The 26,161-nt window shown below is 50.9% G+C and overlaps 1 protein-coding gene across 2 annotated transcripts; it reads left to right on the top strand.

The window, feature by feature from the left end:
• The first annotated feature begins 273 nt into the window (after positions 1–273).
• FAM83H (family with sequence similarity 83 member H) lies at positions 274–25,078 on the top strand. 2 transcript variants are annotated; one of them, XM_083516608.1, is made up of 5 exons: positions 274–499; positions 13,629–14,104; positions 17,272–17,436; positions 18,451–18,575; positions 19,571–25,078. In XM_083516608.1, the coding sequence occupies exons 2-5, from the start codon at positions 13,646–13,648 to the stop codon at positions 22,182–22,184; spliced, it is 3,363 nt and encodes a 1,120-aa protein (XP_083372734.1). In that variant the 5' UTR covers positions 274–499; positions 13,629–13,645; the 3' UTR covers positions 22,185–25,078. The 2 variants fall into 2 exon arrangements, with proteins under 2 accessions (XP_083372734.1, XP_083372735.1); XM_083516609.1 differs by lacking the exon at positions 274–499 and adding an exon at positions 5,628–5,651.
• The last annotated feature ends 1,083 nt before the right edge of the window (positions 25,079–26,161 follow it).

The following is a 26,161-nucleotide window of genomic DNA, read 5'->3' as shown; positions in this document are numbered from 1 at the left end:
CGCAATGCTGGCCTGGTAGCCTCGCAAACGCTCCTCGTCCTCCGAGCCTCAGGATTGTTGGCTCCTGGGTGCTCTCGCCCTGAGACGCCCCACCGGAGCCCGACACGCGTTCTTCTCCGTGGGAATACTTTCCCGGTAGGGCAGGAGCGCGCGAGGGGCTTTCCCCTTCAGGGACTGCCCGGCGAGCGGGGTCCCCGGAGGCGGGAGGGCCCGCCACGAAGCCCCGTCCCCCGCGGGCAGGGCCGGGCCAGGCGAGGGCGGAGGCGCGGGAGGCGGAGGCGGCGCATCAGGAATGTGCCGAGGGAGGGAGGGAGGCGCGCCTTATCTCTCTCTCCCCCTCGGGCCGACTTGGCCGGCCAACTTCGCTCCGCGCCCCGGCTGCCCTGGGTGGAGCTTGGCTCCCGCCCGCGCCGAGGTGAATCAGGCGTCGCGGGAGGAGAGGCAGCGCCGCCCGCTTGCCGGAAAGAGGACCCGCGCCTGCCCCGGCTCACCTGGCAAGGTAAGGCGGGCGCCCCCGACGGGGCCGTCGGACGCTTGGCCGCTCCAGCAGGCGGGCCGGCGAGGGGGCTCGCCCGGTGGGGCAGCCGGGAAGGGCCGGATCCCGGGGCCCCTCTTTCGCGGCGTCTCGGTTTGCCGTCGGGGAAACGGGGCCACCGGCCGCGCGGCATGGGCGACGGGCCGAGGTCCGCGGCGGACGGGCGGTGCTCTCGAGGGGCCAAGGCCGGGAGCAGGAGGCCGGTGCGGCGCGGGGGTGTCCGCCCCCTCCCGGGCCGAGGGAAGGGGGCTGGGCAGGGCCGAGGAGCGTCCGCCTGCTGCGGGGCTGGACTGTCGGGGCTCCTCCGCCGGGCGCAAGGCGACGGGTCCCGGGAGGCCGGAGGGGCGCCCGGTTCCCGGGCCGCGCGAGAGACGGGGCGGCCGCCCGCCCGCCGGCTGGGAGTGCCGGCTCCTGTCCCGACACGTGCCGTTCGGCGTGCCGGGGCAGGCCGGCGCTGGCTCGTTCGCCCCTCGGGGCCCGGCGACCGCGGAGCCTTGTGCGGGGCCGGGCTCCGGCAGGTGCTTGGCCCGGCGAGCTGGGTGCGGCCGCGCTTCGGCGAAGCTCGCCGCCGCCCCGCCTGCCCTTCCCCGGGAGCGGCCGCAAAGCTTCCCGGCCGGGACTCCGCGCAGCGCCTTCCTCTCTCCGCCGACTTCAGGGCAAGCGGCACTTCGGGAAGCGGGGGGGGGGGGGCACCTGTCCGAGATGCTGGAGTTGTGAGTCCTGCAGGGCGGGGGGCTCAGCTGGATGACCCCTGGGCTCCCTGCCAGACCACGATTCTATGGAGGAGCAGGAGGAACTGCTTGCCTGCCTGCCTCCTTCCTTCCTTGAGGGCAGGTGGGCCCGCTTGGGTGCGCCCCCCCCCCGCCTGTCCAGCCTCAAGCCTGGGAGTCATCGGCCCCCCCTCTGCTTGCCAGGGCTCCCCAAAACATTTGCAGGCCAGTGCTCCTCTGAACAAACCCCCCCACACACACACACTTTATCTGGGCTTCAGCTTCTAGCCAGAGAAGTGGGAGAATGGTGGGTCTGTCTCCCAAGATGGAGGAGGAGGGAAGAAGGGGGGGCTGCCCGCTGCAGGCACCTGTGAAGCCCCCTCACCTGCTTTCTCTCCCCCCCCCCAACGTCATTTTGCTCTGGCTAACTTTGAATGAACAGGGCCCACCGTAGTGGTGTCTTGAGTGTAATTTAATTTTTGAATTGAAACAAGAAATGGGTATAATGATAGAAAAACAATCACAAAACAATAAGAAAAGCCAAACTGAGCAGCCTGCTCTAGAGGTCACCAGCTGGTTGCAAGTGTCCTAGTCGCCCCAGGCGAGAGCAGAGACAGGGGCTGGGGCTGAGCATTGGGGCTGCTCCCAAGACCCTCCCACTCGCCCCCCTGCAAGATGCATTTTGGAGCAGGACTTCCACAGAGACTATCACGGGCGGGGGAGATTCACGCAAGAGGAGCCATTGCCTGAAGCTAACACCAGTTTTCTGTCTTGGTGAGAGCTGCAAAATGCACAAGTTGCACACTTTGGAGCCAACCTGAGCCCCATTCTGCCCCATTGCATTTGTGCCCCTTTCTTTGGGAGCCAACATAGCAGTTGCCATCTCCTGTGTAGCCGGATTAGAAAACAGAGTCCCCCTATGGGTTTTTAACTTTTTTAGTTATAATTTCTAGTACAGTGCTACCTCAGTTTACAAACTTAATTGGTTCCGGAAGTCCGTTCTTAAACCAAAACCGTTCTTAAACCAAGGTGAGCTTTCCCTAATGAGGCTTCCCGCCGCCAGTGCTCTTCCACCGTTCGGATTCCGTTCTTAGACCGAGGTAAAGTTCACAAACCGGGACACTATTTCCGGTTTTGCGGAGTTTGTAAACCAAATCGTTCTTAAACCGGACTGTTCTTAAACCAAGGTACCACTTAGACCCAAAGTCTAGAATGTATTACAGATCTATTTGGCCACCTTTTTGTCTATGCTCCACACCAGTATTTCATACATGTGTTGTGTGATGATTTTGTTTTATGCTTGGTTTTCAATTTCAATTTTTAAAAGTAACGTTTTAGGATTGTGTTGTGAGGTAGTCAAAAGGATATTTTGTGGAACTGGATATTGTGGAACTAGAAAAGGTTCAGAAAAGAGTGGGGTGAGAGGGAACCTTCTTTCATATGAGGTGGACATGTAGAAAGGTAATAGTATATTGGGAAATGATTTATAATGAGTTGAAAAAATGTTTAAGATTATTCCCCCCCCCCCAAAAAAACCTGAGTCCTTTTTACAGGGAATAATCTAGCCAGAAATTCCTAGGTGTCAAAAAAGGTTATTTATGTGTGCAACAACTACGGCCCATGTTTTGTTAGCCTAAAAATGGAAAGTGAGCAAGGTCCCAACTAAAGAGGATTGGCAGCTTAAGATGATAGAATATGCAGAATTTGCAGATTTATCACATAGAATAGGACAGCCAGAAGGACATATATTTAAAGAAGAGTAGAAAACATTTATTGAATATATGGGAAATAACTACACAGCTGAAAACGCAGGCAGCATTAAGAGAAATTCAACAGTGTATATAATATTTGATTGATGTAAAAGTGGAAAACGGATTTCAATGGTTATAGTAAAATATGCAGGAACATATGATATGTAAAATGAACCATGCAAGGAGAAGAAGATAAGTCTTTGGATATTTTGAAGTTTGTAAAATGTTTATTTTGAAATGTAAAATTGAAAACTTAATAAAAAATATTCTAAAAGTAAAGAGAAGAAAAGAGTGGAGCAAGTCCTCTAGGAGGAAAGGTTGCAATATTTGGGGCTTTCTAGCGAAGGGGGAGTAGTGATAGATTTGAACAAGGGGTATAAAATTATGTGCATTGGGAGGAAGTGAATAGGGAGAGGTCTTCATCTGTTTTAAAACTGGAGCTTGGAGTTGTCCAGTGCAGCCAAATGTTGGAAGATTTCAGGACGTACGAAAGGAGGTACTTTTTGCATCGCAGTATTGAATGGGTTCCTGCAAGGTGTAGCGTTGGCCCCCAACTTGGATGGCTTTACAAGAGGATGGAGGAGGAGGAGGAGGCCAGTTGTTGGGAATCACAGGCAGGGAGAAGAGGGCTGCCTTCTGGTCCTGCTAGCAGCCCACCTCCAGCTGCACATGAGGGAGTGCCCCCCTCCATTTATAGCTCTCCAGGTGGCTGCATTTGTTTATTGGCACAGAGGAGCCAACCTGTCTTGTCTTATAAGAGTGGGGTGACCGAGGCAAAGGCAGGTTTGTGAGAAGCTGGGCAACCCACTTTTGTGAGCGCTGCTTCCTCTTCAGGGTCCTCTGTGGCTTTATTTATTTGCTGGCCAGGTTCTTGGTTGCATCAGGAGCTGAAAGGAGGGACACCCGACCGTTACAGGGAACTTGCCAAGGGCTCCCACTTTGGCCTGGCCCCCTACTCCTTGCCCACCACCCGCCAGGAGGCTGCTCTTATCCTGCTCTCAGTCATTGGGTGGGAGGAGCCTGGTGGGTGACCAAGACTGTGCCCCTTCAGCCCCAGAACAAGAGGGAAGTGTGCACCCCGTTCAGAAGAGCCCGCGTTTCCTTGGGGGCTAGCAACTTGTTGTGTTAAACCCAAAGCTGAGGTGGTTAAGGTGCCAAATTCTGCACCAGCCTTTGAAATGTGAAGCCTCAAATGTGTCCACAGAATGTAGGCGGAGGCCTCTAAAGTAATGGAGAAGTTATATGTGTCATGGCTGCCTGGAAACTCTGTGGTTAACGTGGCCTTGGGATAATTCTTCCCTCTCTATGCAGGCACCCAAGCAAAGCCCCGCTTAGGCCATTGGCTTCAGAGGCGGAGAGGGGTCTGCTTGTCCCACGGGGGGAGGGGGTCTCTGTCTGGCCACCAGCTGCTTCCCCAAGACCCTCATGTAAGAGGGTCTGGAACAGTCCTGTGGCGTCCCACTCCCCCTTTGCCCATCACGCCCCTGCTTGGTGGGAAGTGGGGCTCTGCCCCCCTTTGGGGGAATTTCTAAGAGGGGTATGAGAGCATGTGGCTGCACAGGAAGTAGCACCCAGAGGAATGCAGGGCTGTGTTTGTGGGGGAAAGGCCCAGCGGGGGGGGCGGCGCTCCATGAGCCCCCTGCTCAGAGCAAGGCAGACGTGCTTCCCTGGCCTCCTGCCTCGGAGGAAGAGCAGGGAGCTGAATTTCGCACTCCCAGGGGCAGCCCTGGCACATGTATTGCTGGAAGGATGGCGAGGCAGCTGCCCACCCTACCATGTCCCTAGCCCAAGGGCAGAAGGCTGGCCACTGTGAGAACAGGATGGTGGCCTAGATGGGCCACTGGCCTGATGTCCTGATGTCTCGTCTTCAGATGAAGAGCTCAAGGCCAGCCTGAGCCCCAAGCAGGACCCCCCTCACCTGGGAGGGGGGCGTTTTGGTGCTGTGCTGGGACTGGGGGGTTTCCGGCCACCAGGTGCCCGCCTGTGTTCTGTGGGGCAATGGCATTTGCTGGCAAGTTGGCCTTTGCAAGGCAGCCTGTATTCCTGAAGAAGCTTGACTTGCTGGGTCAGGAGATTCCCCCAGCTGCTGAGTCCAACCAGCCGCACCCCTGGAGGCAGGTGTGAGGGGAGGCCATCCTTTGGCTTCCCGCGATCCTCTCTCTGGCTGCGCTTGGGCCCAGCCAAGGGCTGCCCCCCCCACCCCACCCTCTCTCTCAGTTTCCATGCAGCTGGGTGTGTCGGAAGCTGCCAAGCCAGTTTCGCAAGGGAGCACCCGGTGGTGCTGGGAACCAGCCGCAGCAGCTGCAGCACGTAGCAACAGGCCCTGCTGGTGCAGGCCGGGACAGGAAGGAGCAGCTCCAGAGCCCAGCGGACGAGGCCCTGGCAAGAGCCCGGGCTCTGGGGCTGGCGGAGGGGCTGCCAGGACCATCACTTGCCAGAGCAGGTAGCCAAGCCAGGGGCGGAAGGAGACTTTCTGCTTGAGGGAAGCCGTCCTGAAGCACAAAGGCCAGCAGGACCCCAGTCAGCAAAGCCAGGCGGGTCCCCTCCGGTGGGCACAGGGCACCTCTGGAGCTTGCCTTCAACGCTCGGAGTTGGCGTGGCTCCCCCAAGAGCCTGGAGCTGAGCAGTTTCCTTTTGTTCTTGGCAAGCTGGAAGGTGAGCAGCCAGAATCAGGAGGGGCTGCGCTTTGTGTGTCCCCACCCCAACACCCCTCCTTTCTCGCTGGGTGTACATTTAGTGCCAGCAACACTGAGCCCTGAGGAAAACCTGGGGCTCCCAGTCTTAAGTGCGCTGGAGATGGCAAGGTCTGAGAGGCTTCTGGGAACACAGGAAAGGAATGGAGGAGTTTTTTTTGGGGGGGGGGGCAGCTGGCCAGCGCATGGCCAGGGAAGCCGCTGCATGAGCAATGGGCTGTTGGTCAAGTCTAGTGATGTTAAATTCTCAAGAATAATCTTTTGGAGAATATTCTTGAGAATATTCTCAATCAATGAGAATATTAGTGAATTTTCATTTAAAATAGGAGAATATTCATTTTAATGCATTGAAAATGATATAGTAAGGTGATGGCACCAGTAATGGTCATGTTAAGGTTTCGTCTGAGGAAACTCAGTAGTTAAATCATATTTTATTCTTCCATTAGAACATGTACATGTTATAGGACAAGTCAAAAAATACAATTGGCATGTTAAGGTTTGATACAAGTAAATTCAGTAATAGGCTATCTTGTGCTTCTGATAGTTCTAACACAGTAACTGTTTTGGTGTCTAAAACACAGCTTGTTAAATAAAACTATATGCATACATATAAAAAAGAAGCCATTGACATTAAATGCATCATCATTATATGATAATATATTTCAGTATGTCAGTCTCTGATAAATATCACCATGTACCATTGAATGGCACTGCAAAAACCAGTTACTGGCACTAAATAAAATATAGAAATGTCAACTGTTTAAATCAAGGCCACCTCACATGCTGTTACACATAGGCCTAGGTACTTTAAGTGTATAAAGCATTAAAACTACCTTCTGTAAAAAATAAATATGTATGGTCACTGTATGGCAAAGAATTGCTAAGAATAAGGTCACACCAAAATAAAAGGCTATTACATATGGTTGAAATACATACAAATCAAAATGTTCACCAAATTAAATGAATAGCATTTTTAAAACAAACAAAAAATGTTTTCTGTAGCTCACATTTCAGAACTGCCAATGGTGAATGACAAAGTGCTTAGTAATGTAACTGAATTTTAAAAAATCATTATTCATTACTTACACTGGCAGTATCACAGCTTGAGTTATTTACTAGATTTTTAAAAATGTGGGGTGTAAAACTGGTTCTTACATTAGAATTTATAGTTTGTGGAGAATATTCTCCGGAGCATATTCTCGCCTCACCTCACTAGTCAAGTCATCATCCTTTGGGCTCCTGCTGAGGTGGGCAAGGCATAGGGCAGGAGACCCTGGGCAAGCAAGGGTCAGGTGGTGCAGGCGGGAGGGATGGGGCTTCCTTTAGCTAATGGCAAGCAGAACAGGTGTGGCTTCTAGGTAGAAGAAAGCAAGCCCCCTAACCCTGAATGCACCCCCTGTGGTACTACAGTGGTACCTCGGGTTATAGACGCTTCAGGTTACAGACTCCGCTAACCCAGAAATATTACCTCGAGTTAAGAACTTTGCTTCAGGATGAGAACAGAAATCGCACAGTGGCGGCAGCGGGAAGCCACATTAGCTGAAGTGGTGCCTCAGGTTGAGAACAGTTTCAGGTTAAGAACGGACCTCCAGAACGAATTAAGTTCTTAACCCGAGGTGCCACTGTATAGTTCTCCCCCTTTATGGTGGGCCATGGGGAAATGTAGCTGGCTGTTCAGGTGAGAACAAGATGTTCATAAGGTTTGAAATTTTAATGAAACAGCAACGTTCATTTCTCATTGGCCAAATAAAGTGCGCATCCCCCCCCTCCCCGATACACATATTGCTGAAGCCAGAAGTGGAGCCTCAGAATAAAAACGTGAGCCGTGCATTGCCAGAAGAGGCTGGCTCTAATCAGTGGGGATCTTCGGAGGAAGTCAGAAGTCTTTGCTTCTCTGTAGCCTGTGGGGCATATTTAGCAGTCCTGTGGGGCATGTGATAATCAGTGCCAGCCAGTACAAATGAAGTTTTGCTTGGGGGGGGGGGTTCTTACTGATCCTCCCATTGGGGGCTCAAGATACTGAGTCCTCAGATCTGAACTAAGGGGACATTCTGCCCAAAGTGTCTCAAAACGGCTTTGACTGTTTCCCAACTTGCCACTTGGTCCCCTCACACCCCCCCCCTTTGCCTCCCTCCCTCGTAAGGAGCTGAATCTGAACATGTCCAAGAGCCCCCTCAGCCGGCGTGAGCAGATAAGAGACAGGTGGGGGCACTTTCGCTGGAAGAACAGCGAAACCTTTCTGGACCCTCTTGGAACAGCCCCCGGGTCATTTGTATGTCAACATTATATGCCTGTCTCTCCCTGGGCCATTCAGAATCAAAAGTATTGTAAACCGCCCTGTGATCCTCAGATGAAGGGCGGTAGAGAAATGATGGTAGTAGTAGTAGTAGTAGTAGACCTGGTGTGCTCAGAGGCCAATAGAGCCAACAGTGATGGAAAGCAAATGGAGAACTGCCTTCAGCTGAAAAAAGGTGACTGTTGCTGCAGACTTGGACTCCATCTCATCCCCCTAACTTTCCAGTTTTAAAATTGTGCAGTGCTTGTCTCAGTGCTGTGACGTCCAAATGGGCCCCACAAATTCTCCTTGGAGCAGTCAGGGAACCAGTTTGCCTTGCATCTTCCAGTCTGGGAAGCCTTGGGAGCCCCACGGACTGTCAGAACTGTGGCTCTGAGATGTGTGGACCAGGACAGGACGCTAGAACATGGACCTCTGCCCTTGAGGGGCGTTCACAGACCCCACCTGGTATATGGCAGGAGATGCCAGCCTCAGCATGCAGTGAAATGGGGTGGGAGGGGCAGAACTCTGAACTGGATCAGAAGAGAAATATGGACCTGAGGCACCAGTGAAGGAGGAGGGCTGGTGGTGGTGCCCCCCCTGCTGGACACCCGCCCTCACCCACAGCCCCCTGCCCCCAGGGACTCACACGCCAACCAGGGTTCTCTCTTGTAATTCACATACAGCCAGATCTCACCTTATGCTGGTTTTTCATACACAATGACGACTTTATGCAGAAAATTAAAATAATACATTAAAAGGGGTGGGAGAGCAGGAAAACCAGAAGGGCTGACTGAGAGCTTGCAGGAGTCCTCATGCAACCTCCCCATTCCCCTGGTGGGCACAGGGGGCAGCATGGCCCAACTGGCAGGGCTGGCCCAATACATTTGAACACCTGAGGTGGACCACAAAATGGCGCCCTTCTCACTGCCAGGGAAGAAGGGGGAAGGAAGAGCTCCATTAGGAACAAGGAGGAAAGAAAGCTCAACCTTGAGACCTGCTGCCCCAGTGGCTGCTGCAGCCAGAGGCCTCCAGAGTGGGATGACGGGGGGGGGGTCAGGGAGAACCATTCCAGTCGCTGCTGCTTATTATTATTATTTTGTCAAAGAATGTGGGAAACCGTTACTTCTTCTTTTTATGCTTTATTGAAGTTAAAAAGAAACAACAAAGTTTTTTTCCAGAAAAAAGAAAACAGTTGTAGTACTGGTAATTAAATCAAATCACATTGAATTCTTCTTACATCTATAGCGACTTCCCATCACCCCATCATGCATCGCTTATTCAATCTAATGCACTATTCATTTTCTTTTGTTAATTTTCCTTAATTATTATCCACCCTACCACAGAAGTCATTCAAAGGCCTGCCATTGACATCATGCTATTACAATATTCCTTAATTTTCAAAACAAGTTCTCCTTTCCAATTTGTGGCGATTAATATTCTTGCAGCTACCGTGGCGTACAAGAATATTTCCTTTGCTTTTTTAGGTATATCTCTGCCTAGTATCCCCAGGAGGAAAGCCTCCGGGTTTTTTTTATAAAGGAAACCTTAAACATCTTTTTGAGCTTGTTGTAAATGACACCCCAAAATTCCTTTATATTCTGACAGTTCCACCACATATGTAGCATTGAATCTTCCACTTCCCCACATCTGCAACATTTACTCGAGGTATTTCTATACATTTTAGATAGTTTTAGTGGCGTTAAGTACCAGCAGAATTGCATCTTCATAAAATATTATTTTGAAGTGTAACATGCGGTGAACTTCATGTCTACCTTCCATAGTTTTTCCCAGGCATCCATAGGGATGTTGTGGCTAAAGTCTTGAGCCCATTTAACCATTACTGATTTTGCCTCCTCTTCCTTGACTTCCCAGTCAAGGAGGAGTCGGTCCATTTTGGAGAGAGCTTCAGTTCTTTTTCCAATCTGGAGGGTTCTGTCTCAAAGCCATTTCTTTCGTTGAGTTTAAATATCTCATGAAGTTGGTGATATTGTAACCAACCTGACAGGTGTGCCCTGATTTCTTCAATTTTTTAAAATTTCAACTGATTTTCTTCTTCTTTTAACAATACTTTATATGTTGGGCAATTCCCTTTCATATTTTTCTTCTTCACTGCCAGTGCTTCTGGGGCAATATCCGAATGGATTTTTAGGTTTGAGCAGACCTTTGTATTTTGCCCAAATCATATATAGGGGTTTCCTTATAATGTGGTCTTAAAATTTTTGTGTGTACCTTGACCATATTGTAGCCTAAGTAGGCATGCCAGCCATAGTGATTGTCATGCCCTTCCATATCTAGAAGGTCTGTGTTTTGTAATATACACCATTCCCTGATCTAGGAGAGACACGCTGCCTCATAGTAGAGTTTCAAATCTGACAGGGAAAAGCCTCCTCTTTCTTTAAAATCAATTAATAATTTGTGTTTAATCCTGGGGTTTTCCCCCTGCTAGATATATCTTGAGATGTCTCGTTGCCTGTTTCCCAAATCACAGGAATCGTCTGAAATAAAAAGCATTTTTGGTAAAACATTCATTTTAATGGAGGATATTCTCCCCCAGAAAGATAAATTTAATCTGCTCTGTATTTCTAGATTTCTTTTTATCTCCATCCAGGTCTTAGTGTAGTTATCTTGAAATAGGTTATTATTTTTTGCCAAGATCCATATTCCCAAATATTTTCTCTTTTTGCAGATCTTCAAGTTCGAGACATTTTCTAGATCAGGGGTGCTCAAACCTTTCCCAAAGAGGGCCAGATTTGATGAAGTAACATGCATGAAGGCCAACCAGAGTTGTTGACCTTTTTCTTTTTTTTCTTTTCTTTTTCTTTTCTTTTTCTTTTTTTGATTGAAGTTGTTAAGTTTTTGAGCTTTTTTTACCATTTTACCCCTAGGTTATGGGGGTCGGATTGAGTCGACCGGTGGGCTGGACTTTGGCCATGCTTGTTCTAGATCATCTCTTTCCTGTTTAGTTTGATTCTTGACCAAGACCTTTGTTTTAGAGCTGTTTAATTTGAACCCCACTACCTACCCAAAATTCGTTTCTAATACCTTTAATAAACTTTCTTTTGGGTTCTCTGTCATTATAATAAGGTCATCGGCAAACGCCTTTAGTTTATATGCTTTCTCTCCTAATGTTATTCCTTTTATGTTTTGGTCTTCCCTTATTTTTTTATTCAGCATTTCCATTACCAGAATGAATATTAGCGGGGATAGTGGACACCCTTGCCTTGTCCCTTTTCTTATTACACAGTCTTCTGTAATGTTGCCATTGATAATAATCTTGGCCTGTTGATCAGAGTATATAGCCTCAATTCCTTTACAAAACTGTTCACCAAGCTATAATAGCTTGCGGGTAGGCCATCTGGGCCCAGGGGCTTCCCTGATTTCGCTTTTTAAATTGCCTGTTGAACTTCTAATGCGGTAATAGGAGAATTTAGGAGGCTGATTTTCTCCTTTAGAATCTTTGGTAAGTTGTTCTGCTTTAGGTATTCTTCTTTTTTGTCGCGATTTTCTGTTCCCTCCCTGTATAGCTCTCTGTAAAAACTTATAAAACTTCTGTTTATTTCCTTGGGTCATCTGTTACTCTTTTCTCTGATTTTAATTTTGTTTATGATCCTTTCATTCTGCTTTTGTTTTTTAAGTTGCCAAGCTAATAGTTTGCCAGGTTTATTTGCAAACTTAAAGCTTCCATGTTTTAGCAACTTGATTTTCCATTCAATCTCTTGGTTAATAGTCATTGAGAATTGTGTCTGGAGCATTTTAATATTTTGTTTGATTAGTTCACTGTCCGGGTTATTAAATAATTCTTTTTCATTTTTCCCAATTTCTTCCCATATCACTTTCCATTTTTGTTTAGTTAGGATATGTTCTACTCTGTTTCTCTTGGCTTTATCATTAAGTCCATTTACATTCCCGGTGGCAATCTTTTAAGTTCATACTTTAATGTATCTTCACTTCACAGAAATAAAAACAGTAAATACACAATATAAACAATTTATTAACGCTCTTGAGTGATGCTTAAATCACTCCTTTTGTCCAATCTCTCTTTAATTTCCTTCTGTTGACGTTGCCGCGTCCGTGTCGTCCACTCCTCCCACTAGTTGTTTTCCCCCTCACATTTCCTTCTAATACTTCCTCCAGAATTTGTTGGTGTCTTCCGCCATCAAGCACTTTCGTCTCTTTCCTTTAAAAAAGGAGGAGATACTCTCTGGGAATTCTGTAAACTATAGAGTTTGCATTTGGGGCTTCGGCAAGAGGTTTGTAGCTGTCTCTTTTTCCAAAGCCTAACAGGGTTTTCCTTAAGAATGACAATGTCTCTTTCATCTATTCTCAGTTTCCTTTTATTGTTCATTTGCAGCACTTTGTCTCTGGTGTCAATTGATGTAAAGGACACCAGGCACTCACCAGGCCACTTATTAGCTCTGGCTAGCTACACTTAATCTAATTCTGAATATTTTTTCTATACCTTGAGACGTCACCTGTTCATCCAAATCTAACCTCTTGGCCAACTCTTTCGTAATTTTCTCCTCAATCTGCTCCTCTGGGACACCTCTGAGTCTTTAAATCCTCCCCCTCCTTTGCATCTGTAATGTTGCTATTGCACCCAGTGCTGCTTCCTGCGTTTCTTTCAGTTCTGCGGTCTCTTTTTTATCTTGTCACACTCCCTTTTCACTTCCTTACTCTCATTCTGGGTCGTCTTAGCTGCCTCTTATAGATTTTGGGACTTGCATTTAAGGTCTTGGACTATTTTTGTTAATTCCACTTTTTTGTTACCAAATCATTCATCTGACTTGATAGTTCCACAATAATTTTGGCATTTTGATCAATTTTGCTTCCCATTCAATTAATTTTGCATTGTCATTCATATATTTTTTCATATCTATTATTTTCCTTTTAAGATCTAAAATGCTTTAATATCCATGCTCGACTCAAGCTCCGTTGCAGAGCTTCTTCTGCCTCCCATGAGGACCATTCTGGCTTTGTGTGGTTTTGCTTATATGCACGATAGTCAGGAAGAGCCCCTGTGTCAGGCTGGGCCTGCCCCTCTGCCCCTCCTGGGCCAGCGGCATTGGAGGAAGCTGCCTCCCCCCGCTGGGAGGTTCCGTCCTGGGTGATCCTGCCGGATGCTGGATTAGGAGAGGGAGGGAGACGGGCTCTCTGCCCTCCTCTTTCTCCATACCATCCAGGATAGAATAATAAAACCACAGAACATTAGAGTTGGAAGGGACCCCCAGGGGTCATCCAGTCCAACTTCTTGCAATGCTCCCATCAAGCTGTACCCCCATTTTATACTGAATATTTATATCTTGCTCTTGGTACTTATGAATGAAAATTATTTTAGTAATTTGGAACTCCGTGTATTGTATGCATAAGGCGCATTTATGGCTTTTATGTATTTATGTATTTTATGTACTATGGCATTTATGCATTTATGTACTTTATGGCTTTTATAAGCATCTTTGAGTTTATTTTATGAAGAAAATTAGGATACAGATCTTAAAAATAGCATAAATGAATTGCCAGGGAGCTGAACGGGGACGTAGTTGTGGCCAGATGCACTCCTTGTTGAGTTTTGCAAACAGTGTGTAGAAACAGTAGCTAAGTCATTGATTTGTGAGTTGCCCTGGGCCTGTTCTGCTGTGACACGGCTGCCTCTTCCCTCCGCAGTGCCCCCATCTGTCGCCATGGCTCGCCGGTCTCAGAGCTCTTCGCAGGGCGACAACCCCCTGGACCCCAACTACCTCCCACCCCACTACAAGGAGTACTACCGCCTCGCTCTGGACACGCTGGCCGAGGACGGGGAGGAGAACTACCACCGCTTCCTGGCCGAAGAGGGCGCCCCAGACTTCCTCTGCCCCTCGGAGGTGGAGCACATCACCCAGCACATCCAGAAGCCCCAGTATGCCCATCAGGAGGGCGGGGCTGGCAGCACAGACTCCGGCCCCCACGACACAGACATGGACGGCTCCTCTGGCACTTACTGGCCCATGAACTCCGACCTGGCCGTTCCAGAGCTGGACCTGGGCTGGCCTATGGTCTTTGGGTTTCGAGGGACGGAGGTGACCACTCTGGTGCAGCCCCCACCCCCAGACAACCCCAGCATCAAGGAGGAAGCGCGCAGGATGATCCGGGCGGCACAGCAGGTGAGAGATCAGGAAGGGGGCTGTGGAAAAAGGACCCTGGCAGGAGCCCAAAGGCGGACGGGCGGGAGGAAGGAAGGGGAAGGTGGGCAGGATCCAGCCGTTTCTGACATGGCTGCTGCCGTGAAAGCTCTCTGCCCTGAGCCTTTGGGGGCTCCCTGATGTCCATGCTGCCAGTCCTTAAGAAGGAGCTGCATTGGCTCCCAGTTCAGACAGGGCACTGAATGCTTTATGGGCCTGGCCAGGCAGCGGACGTGGCAGCAGTTATCGGTAAGCACTAGGGGTGACCAGGGGTCATGGTGGGAAGAGCTAGCGGCATTTGCTGCTGTGATGAACCAGTTATCAAAGCCCATTTCACAGAAGGCAGAGTGGTGTGACTCAGAGACGTGTAACTTGCCCAAGAGCCTGAGAGCAGTGGAACTTGCTTGAGCGAAGCTGCACAGGTTGTTCTCTGTGTTGAATGAGTATCCCTCTTTTTCCCGCGTGGCCAGATGCTAAGGAGGCGGTGGCTGCTATGCTTTAGTGGTGGATGAGGGCATTTCAGATGGCATGATCAGCTACACTTCCAAAAGATTGTGTGCCTGCTTTTCATTGAATCCGGGGCTCAAAGCAGTTTTCAAAATGGAAACATACAGTCTACAAAATTTAAAACACAGATTGACATCATAGATTAAAACATCAGAACAACATTCATGGTGCAAAGACTTTCTCAAATAAAACAGTTTTAACATAGCAGGAACGGTGTCTGCCGGATTTCAAGTGAGAGGGCGCTCCATCAAGCTGCCCCCCCCCCCCCGGGCACAGCAGTTCCCTCTTCTATGCAGTGATTAAAGGAAGTTGCAGGAGTCCCTTGCATCCGCCTCCCTCCTCCCACACTCATTGTCTGCCTTCACCTGTCCCCCTCCACCTTAAGGCTCCATGGAACTTGCTTCATTCTGTCCTAACTAAATGAGTGGACTCCCACCCTTACGTGCTCCTGATCTCAAATAAACACACAGGAGTAACAACAAGCCCTTCAGAGGCAGCTCAAACACTGAGACAAATTGGATAGTTATAAAAATGCTTAATCAAAGGCCACAATTTCCACTTTTTGTATACACATCCACCCCAAAGTGTAATAGGAAATAAATATATATATATATATTGTTTAAAAAAATGCTTCCCAAGCCTCACACTTTCCCTTTTTAAAGCTTATTGGTGAAATTTGAGATCGGAACAGAGATCTGTTCCAAGACTATTATGCGCACCTTTTGCAAAAATAATAAAAAGAAATAGAGAAAGGAGGAACGTTACGGAGGAGTGTTGTAATGGAAGAGCTGACACCCCTTAACTCACATGTTGTACATGCCTGTCCTATCATGTCCATTAAGCAGAGGAAAAAGCAGCAGCAGCAGCAGCAGCACTCCTTGCTGTGCTCCTTAGCAGGCGGCATTCAGAGGTTTCTGACCCTGGTAGCCACTGAAAATTAACAACAACAACAAAGCCTCCCTCTGAAAAAAGTTGTGAGCTCTGTTGCACCTGAGATTTCCCAGGCTGACTCTCCCCCACCGCCATCTTGTCTTCTAGTAGTAAGCAGAGCAGATCCTCCCGCCCAAAGTCTGATCATGCCCAGCAGGGCACAGATGCACTTACCACAGTGGTTTTCAACCAGTGTGCCGTGGCACCCTGGGGTGCCTTGAAGGATGGGCAGGGGTGCCACGGGCAGCACTGCTCTCTGTCCCTCTTTCCTTCCCTCCCTCCTCTGATGCCCTCTCTTGTCTCTGCCTCCCCAAGGCTTGCCCAGCTGTTTGTTTCAGCAGCCCTGGCTACAAGCTCCCCAGGAGAATGCTGCCTCTGGGGCTGGCCAGGGGGTGCTTCCCAGGCCCCTATAGGGCAGTGTGAGGAGGCACCTCTCTTGGGGGTGGGGGGGCAGCTCAGAGACCGGGGTGGCAGCGGCAGCTGCCCAGAAGACTCCCAAGGGGAGGGGAGGGGAGGCTGAGGGAAGACTCCACAAGGGACGATTTGCAAAATGACAGCAGTCTGGCAAAGCAGAAATACAGGAAGGGGTTTTACTTTTTGAGGCTACAAAGGAGAGAGACGGAACATGCACACAGGGCTTCCAGATATTTGGAGGGTGCTAAGCAAGGGCTTCTGAGGTAAAGGAAGATATGGGGCTGCCTAGCTAGCTAGAGGAAAGGATCCATTGTAAATGGTTTCAACTGACGTTAACATTGCATTTTTATATTGTTGTAACCCACCCTGGGACCAAGTGATGAAGGGAAGGTAAGAAATCTAATCATCATAATCAATAATAGTAATAAAGCTGGGCTTGTTAGTTATGGGCCACCGGGAGGTGGTGCTGATCTAGAGGGATGTGCTGTTGGGGGGGGGGTCCCTCTTCCTGCCTGCCTGCCTCCCCCACCCACCCCAGGAGCCCTCCTACGGATTTGACTGTCTGCCACGTCCCTGGTGCAGATTCTGTCTTCTCCGGAGGTCAGTTCCACACAATGCAGAAGTCGGGCCTTTGCTGTGGTGGCTCCCCAGCCCTTGGAATTCCTTCAACTTGGAGACCAAGACAGGCTCCTTTTCAGCACCTCCCAAAGACCTCCTCCTTCCAACAAGCCTTTCACATTGAGATTCTTCCAAGCCTGCAATTGTATTAGAGCTGCTTTTGAGAGATGTTTATTTGCTATCATTTCTTGCTTGCTGCTCTGGGCTTCTTTGGAAGGAAGAGCAAGATAGGAATGTGATTATATATGAGAACTGTGAGGGGAATTTCCTGGCCTTTTCAGTCTAGGTATAAATGGGGTTTGGGGCCGGGGGGGGCAGGCTGCTATGCACAAAGCTGTCAGCTTTGGGGCTACTGTTGAATCTTGTCAGTTATTAATTGCTTCCATGTATAGACTGCTTATTATCAGTAGATCCTTCTTTTGTTATTAACGTTTTGCTATTGACATTTCCAAAAACAAAGCCTTCCACCCCCAAGGGGCCCAGCAGAGAAGCCCCCCCCCCCCGCTTCCTGTGAGCTCTGGCTCTGGCCAGGGAATGGGAGGTCAAGGGCAGGTGCGGGAGAGAGGGGCTGAGCCCTGCCAGGGCACCTGAGGCTGCTCCCAGGAAGTCAGTCCTCTGGCTTCCCAAGATGGAAAGAGAGTCCTGTGAGGTGCTAACCTGCCCTTTTGCCTTCCCTCCAGGTGGTTGCCATAGTGATGGACGTATTCACTGATGTGGACCTGCTGGGAGAAGTGCTGGATGCTGCAGCCCGCAGGGTTCCTGTGTACATCCTGCTGGATGAGATGAATTCCCAGCTCTTCCTGGACATGGCAGCCAAGTGCAGAGTCAACCTCAACTACGTGGAAGTAAGCACAGCAGGAGGGGGCAGGGGCTCCCATGGGGCAACGTGGCACTAGGACACAGGGTGCAATTTTGCGCCCCTTTGGTACCCCAAAACCCAAGCCCCCCAAACAGTGCAGGCGGCTCTGAGAACACCAGGAGAGCCTGGCTGTTGGATCAGGCCCAGGGGAGCCCGTTGGGTCCAGCATCCTGTTCTCACAGTGGTTGACCACCAGTGAGACCCGAGCACGGCCACACTCCCTTCCTGGGGTCTCCAGCAACTGGCATTCAGAAGCATTGCTGCTTCCAGCTCTGGAGGCCAAGCTGAGCCGTTGTGGCTCAAGAATCATAGAATGGTTGAGCTGCAGAGATAGAAGGACCCCGAGGGTCATCCAGTCGATGGCCCTTGTGGTCTCTTCCAACTCTATGATTCTATGATTCAGTCCAGCCCCTGCAGTGCAGGAATCTCAGCTGAAACATCCCTCACAGGTGGCCACACAACCTCTGCTTAAAAACCGCCAAGGAAGAAGAGTCCACCACCTTCTGAGGGAATCCGTTCTGCTGTCAAAAAGTTCTTCATAAGGTTTAGTTGGAATCTCCCTTCCTGTTGGTTTGAATCCATCCGTTCGGGTCCTGACCTTTGGAGCAGCAAGAAACAGTTTGTTCCATCTTTCATGCGACAGCCAGGAGCCATCATTTGCCCTCTCCTCCTCCAGGAGTTTGTCCGTTCCTTGTTTAAAGCCATCCACGGTTTTAACAGGGCTCTGCAGGAAGAAGGACTTCTTTTTGTCCTGAATCTTCCAACATTCAGCTTCACTGGGTGTCCATAAGTAGAAGCTCTATGAGAGAGTGGAGGAAACCATGCAGCAACGCGCGCACACACACACACACACACACACCCCGCACTGATTTCTGCATTGCAGAGGGTTGGATTCGATGACCCCAGGGATCCCTTCCAACTCTGCCTCTTTGGAGCCTGCAGCTGAACGGCAGTGGCTGCCTTGGGGATTTTGCTGCCTGATACCTCTCTTGCCTTGCAGTTCCTCCGGGTGAGAACAGTTTCCGGCCCCACCTACTACTGTCGCACCGGGAAGTCCTTCAAGGGGCATGTGAAGGAGAAGTTCCTGCTGGTGGATTGCATGGTGGTACTGAGCGGGAGTTACAGGTGAGTGGAGGGCAGGTGAGCAGGGCAGAGGCCACAGGTGGCTTGACTCCTTCCTGCTGCAACAGACTTCAGCTGAGACGGCCGCCTGGGCAACTGAGGGCTGTGATGAGCCTTAGGAGGGAGGAGGAAGTGCAAATGGCCACCCAGCTGCCCCAAAGGAGGAGCCTTGGGGTGGAGAGGGCCAGCCATGGGTGGGGAAGCTGGCCAGGATCCTAAGTCAGGAGGGCAAGCAGAAATCCATCCACTCTTGGAGCAACTGGGCCTTGCAGCAAACTTTGGGTGTCCAGGCAGAATCTCTCAAGGCAGAGCAGGAGTCAGGCATTTCCCATTCCCCTTGCTGGGCCAGAGCTCTTTGGGTCACAGTAGTGGGGAGGCCCTGTCCAGTTCCCACAGAGACCTTATGGAGGATGGGGGGGGGGGTTCATAAGAGAAATAGCAGAAGTAGGTCTGCCTTTTGCTGTTGCAGGACTCCAGTTCTCATTGCGCGGCCTTGGGCTTGGATGTGACTCGCACAAACAACCCGTCCCGACTGTAATTCTCCTTAGATTATAAGGCTCTGGCTTTGTACGTTCTTATGTGGAATAGTTATATTCTGCCTTTTAATTTGAAAGACCATCCAAAGGAATTTCAGCATTAATACAACATCACTAACAAGTAGACATCACTAACAAGTAGACATTATTCTGCTTAAAAGCAGGCGCTGCTCAAGGCCCTCTGGAACTAGAGGCAACCGGCAAGATATTAAGGGGAAACGGCAGCAATAAGGAGCCCTCCCCCCAATTCCAGGCCGTTGAAGGCACAGGCAGAGTTATTTTAACCTGGCACCTGATATCTCTGGGGAGGGAGCTCCACAAGGGGGAGGTCACCCTCTGGGAGTGGTGCCCACTGTATCCTGTGGGTACAGGGAGGAGGAGGAGGCATCTCGCACCTGCCCTGCGAGGCAGAGTGGCCACTCGCAGCAGTAACGTGCCCATCTCTTGCCTGCTTCTCCACAGCTTCATGTGGTCGTTTGAGAAGATCCACCGGAGCATCGCCCACATCTTCCAGGGAGAGTTGGTGGCCAGCTTTGACGAGGAGTTCCGCATCCTCTTTGCCCAGTCAGACCCTCTGGTTCCTCCTGCCAATGTCCTGATGAAGGCTCCAGAGAGCTTCATGGCACCCTTTGGCATGGCGCCCTACGGCAGCAACCTGCCCCTCTTCCCCAAGAAGCACCCCCTGCTCTTCCCCCGGGAAGACAACCTTTTCTCGCCGCTGATGGATAGGGTTGACCCAGACAGGTACTTCCTGTCCTCCTTCAGAAGAGACGACATGCTGCGCCACACCTTGGAAGGGTCAGCGATGCGGATGTATTCCAAGAAGGTGGAGATGGAGAACTCCCAGCTGGACCCCATCCGGGGCTTTCTCCGCTCGAAGCAGCTGGAGATGGACTCCTTCAAAAGGCACAGCTTTGCAGAAGGCACCTTTGAGAACTTTGCTTCTTCAAAGCAGTTTTCCAGGCAGATGTTCATGAACAATTTGGATGATTTTAAAATTCAGTCCAGCCATTTTCAGAAAGACCAGTTCTACCAGTATCAGTTTGAGCATCCTCACGGTGCCAGCAGGCCCCAGGGGCTCTTTGAGAGAATAAGGGGAGGCAGGCCCGGGTTCAACGAAGTGGAGGATTACACCGACGGCTTCCGGTGCCCGGAAGTAGAATCCGGTTTCCCCCAGGAGGGCTACCCTCTGCGGCTGGACTACGTGCCTTCCAATTCCTCCAAGGAAGTGAGACATGGCTCTGACCAAGTGAATGTGGCTGGGAATGGCCCTCTTGGGCTGCCCTCATTCCGGACACAGAACATGGGGCAAAAGTTCATGTGCCAGACCTCCCCAACCCAGAAGCAGAGCCTGGAACAAAGGCTGTTCCTGCAGGACCAAGACCAGGATTCAGATCAAGGCAAGAAAGTGCAAGAGAACCGAGCTGGCCTGCGCAACTGGAGAATTTCCTCCTACCTGAGTGGGTGCCAGTCTGACCCAGGAGAGGAGGGTCTCCCGACGCCCATGGAGTCAGAGGCCTACAACGAGGTGCTTGGCCCCACAGAGCCCCTCCCACGGTTCCCCAGTGACCTCCTCCCCTCTTTCAAAGCCCCACTGCCACTTGCAGGAGCTGAGAGGCCAGCAGAGGAGGCCTCTTTGGTGAAGCAGGATCCCTTCAGGAGCAGGATCAACCCCTTGATTCAGAGGAGCTCACGACTCAGGTCATCCCTTATTTTTAGTGCTGCCAAATTGGACCAGCAGAACACGTCGGCTGAGAAAGTCCAGATGATTCAAAAAGAGCAGACATCCAGCGAGGTGACGAAGGACAGCGAGACAGTCAAGACCACCACCGCCTCCAAAGTAGCTGAGCTACTTGAGAAGTATAAGACAGTGGGCAAAGACTCAGAAAGTACGACCGTCAGTCACACAAAGGCCATGTCCTCTTTCCTGCAGGAAGAGTCCCAGAATGCAGAGAGGAAATGCACCAAGTCGGTGCAGTACAAGATCTTGGAGAGCCACGTGTCAGACTCCAAAGACTCTCTTGGCAGCTACAAGTTGCACTTGGAGTCAGACAGGGCATTTGGAGAGTCCACCTCGGCCGGCCAGCTCACTGACGTGCTTGGCAAGGATCCCGTTGCACAGATGAGCGGTAAAACGGACAAGCTCGCTTCTCGGTTCTACCCAATAGAGAACAAGCCCAGTCTTCCAGAGGAGAGCCTCATATTTGTTGGAGAAACTCAGAAACGAGCTCTTGCAGAAAGGAAGGAGAAGCTTTGCTTCAAAGGGGAAGCTCAGAATCTGCCCGAGACAGAATTCAAGAAAGCAGAACAAGCCCAGGCTGCGGAAGTTCCCTCCAAGGCTCACGGCTCCAACAGCTCCCTCAATAAGCCAGAGGAAGACGGCGGTAAGCAGGAGCAGAGCCCACGGGAGTTTTTCAGGAAAGGATCTCTCAGGCTAAAGCAGCTGCTGAACCCCAAAGGGGAGAAGAAGCCAGAAGAAGACGCCACCCCTGAGAGCTGGAAGCCAGAGAAGCCGAGTGCAGGAGGCCTCAAGCGACTGTCCAAAGGTGACTTCCAGGAGGCGATAGAGGAAGAGAAGTCTCCAAAGCCAGGTCCTTCCCCCCTTGTCCCCAAAGGCAGCCAGTCCCCTCAGCATCGGTTTCCCTCATCCACAGCCAATGTCCTCTACAGCAGCAACCTCCGGGATGACACAAAGGTCATTCTTGAGCAGATTTCTGCTAACAGCCAGAAGAACCGAGCGGAGCTGGCCAGGCAGCTGCCGAGCTCCAGCAACCCAGAGCTGTCCAAGTCGGCCACCAGCCTGGACCACAGAGCTGAGGAGAGAAGCACCGGGATCCTCCGGTCGGAGAGCTTTGGCAGCCACAGGCGGAATCTGCAGAGGGACCCTTCGGAGGACAGGGACTCCCTGCTGAAAAGGATGGAGAGCATGAGGAAGGAGAAGCGGGTTTACAGCCGGTTTGAGGTCTTCTGCAAGAAGGACGAGCATGGCGAAGAGGAAGGTGAGCCCGATGCCAAAGACAAGAAGGTGGGCAAATTCATGCCCAAGCTCCTGGGCACATTCAAAACAAAAAAGTGACTCTGATGTTGCTGCTCACCTTCACCTCTCTGGTCCAGAACCGCTTTGCCTGGGACAAATGCTGGTGGGAAGCCCTCCTGTCAGGACAGCTGTGTTGACCCCCCCCCAGCTGTGGAATGGGTTGAGCGGGTGGCTGGGCTGGTGGCAGGGGGGCTCTGGGCCCCTGGAGGGGGGGGGACAAAAGGGGCACCAGAAGGTGCTGCTTCAAACCAAACTCTGTCAAGGGGATGGGAAGCCCAGCTGACATGGAGTTCAGTAACCATCTGTCAAAGCAGCTTTCTGTGATAAACTTTCTGCTTCAGTGTCAGGAGTTGGCGGGTGCCAAGCTGCTTTTTGGGTTAAGATCCAGCCTTTCTCTGGCTTAGTGCCAACCTCATCGAAAGCATCACTGGCCAGTCTACAGCGGCCTTTGCAGCACCAGAAGATGCCTACTTGACCAGCGCTGGGGACCCACCACTTAGCCAGATCTTTCTCAGAGAGATTGTTTCTTCTCTCTCTCTCTCTCTCTCTCTCTCTCTCTCTCTCTCTCTCTCTCTCTCTCTGTGTGTGTGTGTGTGTGTGAAGCACTTGAGGGGCTGGGGGTGCCAAGGGGATCTGTGTAAACAGCAGCATTTGCAATTGCAGGGTAGGCTGAGACTTAGGCTGGGTGCTGACTTCCACCACTGCACATGTCGCCATTGCAAGGCAGAAGAGGCTTCCTCCAGGCACTGGCAGGAAGGAAGAAGCAACCCTGCTGGGCAGGGTGAGGATAGGAAGAGGAGACGACAGTTCTGCTGAAGGACAGGGGCTTTTGCGTCACAGAGGTAGCTGCTTCTGCACCACCCTTCTTCTGGCACTTCCCCTCCCGCCCAATCCTGATACCCTCCATTGTCACTCAGGGTTCCCCCAGGCACCCTATTTATTGAGCATCCTCCATCCTGGCTTGCTTCCACAAAGCTCCTGCACAGGAGACAAGGCTGTATCCAGCCTTCATTGGGCATTGTTCTCATTTGCTTGCTGGGAAGTTATACGACAGTGAGCATCCATCTTGGTTGGTTTAGACATCTTGCTGCTCATCATTCATTCTCCCCCCCCCCCCCACTTTTCAGTGGGTTTCCCTGTCACTTTCCTAATTGCTCAAAGGCTGCTTTTTCTTTTAAGTGGTGCCGGGGGGACAGAGAGGGGTTTGAATCATTTTAATTGTGCAAAGCTGGATTTACGGCATGAATTGCTCCCATGAGTCTGGAGGTGCGCAGACTCAAGTGGGCTGCTCCATTTCAGACTGCAGGCGGGGCTCACGTGATTGAATGCTCCTTCATAAGTAAATGTTCTTCCTTCCACATAGAAAATGGCTTGCTGGCTTAGTCTTCCTGAAATGATCGTTGTCTATGTGCAGGGAACCCTTTCCCTGGGAGGAGCATTCACTCCTTTGACCTCCATTCTGAACTGCAGCAGCCAAGATGCGGCTGGCCCACCTGGGGCAGGAACTGCGGCTGAGTGGAAGAGGGCTGCCCCAGGGCAGCGAAGGTCCCTGGTGCCTCCCGATAGACCAGTCTCAGTGAGCAGCACAGCCAGGAAAGGCTTTGCAGAAAGAGGAGAGGCAAGTCAGGCCACGGACAGAAGCAGCCGGCAAGGGGATCAGACACACAAATCATGTTTAATGGCTGTGGTTCAAGTTGCCCACCCTGCAGGAAGGATTGCCAGCAAGGGGACTCAAGCCAGGTCTTGGCCAGGAATCCCACCCCCGTGCAGCAGTGAGGGTCTCATGAAAACCATTGCCCACACATGCTGGACCAGGAGCATTTAAAAGAGGCAACTATTTATGCCCCTGGAATTAAACCAATAGGCATGTAAACCACCACTGCTTTATGGGGATGGTTTTCAGGGTGAGAGCAAAACCCATGCAGGTTGTTAGAAGCTGGCAGCCAACAGGGAGAACCTGGTGCCCCTCCCTTTCCTCCTTGCGCTGCCTCTCTGCATGCTGCCTTTGAAAGACAGGTTCTCTTGGCGAGGAAGCAGAGCAGTACTTCCATGGAAGCATGCAAAGCAGCATTGCCATGTCCCTTTTGGGAGCTGTCACTCCATTACTACTTCCCCAAACATAAGCGGCCTCTCCCCAAATCTCAGGGTGAGGGGGATGCTACCCGCAAGCGTGGGCAGCCACCAGGCTGGAGCATTTCTCATGGTTTCGATTGTATGAACTTACAAATTCATGGAGGAGAGGAAGGTGACTGCCAGTCAGGAGGGCCTTGTCCCGCCTCCAAGAACACCAGTTGCCAGAGGGAGAGGCTGTTCTGCTTGTGGGCTTCCCAGGAGCATCTGCTGGGCCTCTGAAAGGAACCCAGTGCTGGACTGAAGGTTCCCCCCCCCCCTTTGCTCCAATTCCGCTGCAGGGTTCTCTGTCTCTTCTGCACATCATTGCCTTGTGCCAGGTGCTAGTTGGTTTGGGTTGCGAATCTCTTAAGAAGTGAAGAAACGAAAGAATCCAAGTAGATGATTCCCAGAAGGCTGGGAATATTGCACTGAAGAGCAGAGGGGACCATGAATGACTGCAGACAGGCCCAAGCCTGTGGCGTGTCCTGCGTGACCCTTTGGCTTCATGTGCAGAGCCACAAGCCTCTGCTAGTCCTGAAGCACAGTTTGCCCCTCTCTGTTTGTTGCATCAATTGAAATAGTGTAAGTTGCTTAAAATGCCAACTGGGTAGCATTCAGCTGTCCACTGAAATGTAGAAGCTACTTCTGGAGCAGGGCCCACAGGACTGGCAATTGGAGCAGGTGACAGGCGGAGGCCACCCAGCCAAAGCCACAGCAGAGGGGAGGGGGCACAGAAATACTGTATCAGGAGGGTTGGCATTCTGCACTAAAAGCAATAATAAGTTCTGTGACTGGAATAAACTATGCAAATGTACATACAATTCTGGAGTCTGTCATATATTTAGATTGCAGTAACAGGAGAACAAGGGCTCCGAAGCTTGAGTTGTCTTTTGGGATCAAATAATGGGAAGAGTTGTGTGGCTCAGGAATAGGGATGGGGATGGCTGTCGTCCTGCAGGCATGGTTTGATTCTTCATAGAATCATAGAATTGGAAGGGATCCAAGGGTCATCTAGTCCAACCCCTGTAATGACGGAATCTCAGCTGAAGCATCCATGACAGATAGCCATCCAACCTCTGCTTAAAAACCTCCAAGGAAGGAGAGGGAGACTGTTCCACTATCGAACAACTCTTACTGTCAGAGCGTTTTTCCGAATACTTCGTCATGATCTCCTTTCTTGTAACTTGAAGCCATTGGTTTGAGTCCTGACCTCCGGAGCATTCTAGCTCCCATCAGCCCCAGTCTGTCTGGCCAGGGATGATGAGGACCGTAGTTCAGCAATGTCTGGGGGGCCACAGGCTCCCTGGCCCCTGGCTAGGTGAAATGGGAGGGTGGGAGGCTGCACTGCTGGGGAAGGGTCTCCACCTGCAAAGGCCACCTAGTGCATGTTTCTCTGGCACTCCAGTGAGAGCCACTGATATCCATCCTGAACAAATGAGCTTTTCACTCATGACTGCCCACCCCACCACCGCATCCAAGCTGCAAGTACGGTAAGCTCCTCTGAGACCTTGGCTAGCCTCACACTGACTTCTAAGGAGGTGCCAGTGGTGCCAACCCCAAATGCATAAGACAGGATTCAATAGATATTTGTCTCCACTTCAACAGTTAGCATTTCATGTCCAGCTATAAGAAATCAGATTATGGAGAATGAAATCAAGGAGGCGTTCAAAGGAAGAAGAGTTGTGGCAAATGTGTGTTCTGCTCATGGCAAAATTTCCAGCCCTCCTCAAGGACATTGCCCTGGGGCTTAAGTGGTGCCTGGGACTGGGGTGAGAAGCAGTTGGGGGATTCAAAACCAGCCACAGCGCAATCCAATTATCCAATCCACTACACCAGAGCCAGTGTGGTGTAGTGGTTAAGAGCGGTAGTCTCGTAATCTGGTGAACCAGGTTCGCGTCTCCGCT

The sequence above is a fragment of the Podarcis liolepis genome (assembly GCF_965112155.1).
Source record: "Podarcis liolepis genome assembly, chromosome: 8".
Lineage (NCBI taxonomy): Eukaryota > Metazoa > Chordata > Lepidosauria > Squamata > Lacertidae > Podarcis > Podarcis liolepis.
The sequence above is the reverse complement of the archived record's forward strand: the minus strand, read 5'-3'. Positions and strand labels throughout refer to the sequence as shown.

Excerpts from the sequence above, each read along its gene's own strand:
- FAM83H (XM_083516608.1), top strand. The coding sequence starts at position 13,646 with ATGGCTCGCCGGTCTCAGAGCTCTTCGCAGGGCGACAACCCCCTGGAC. Across the intron at positions 14,105-17,271 it reads TGATCCGGGCGGCACAGCAG|GTGGTTGCCATAGTGATGGA; the intron begins GTGAGAGATCAG and ends CCTTCCCTCCAG. Across the intron at positions 17,437-18,450 it reads TCAACCTCAACTACGTGGAA|TTCCTCCGGGTGAGAACAGT; the intron begins GTAAGCACAGCA and ends CTTGCCTTGCAG.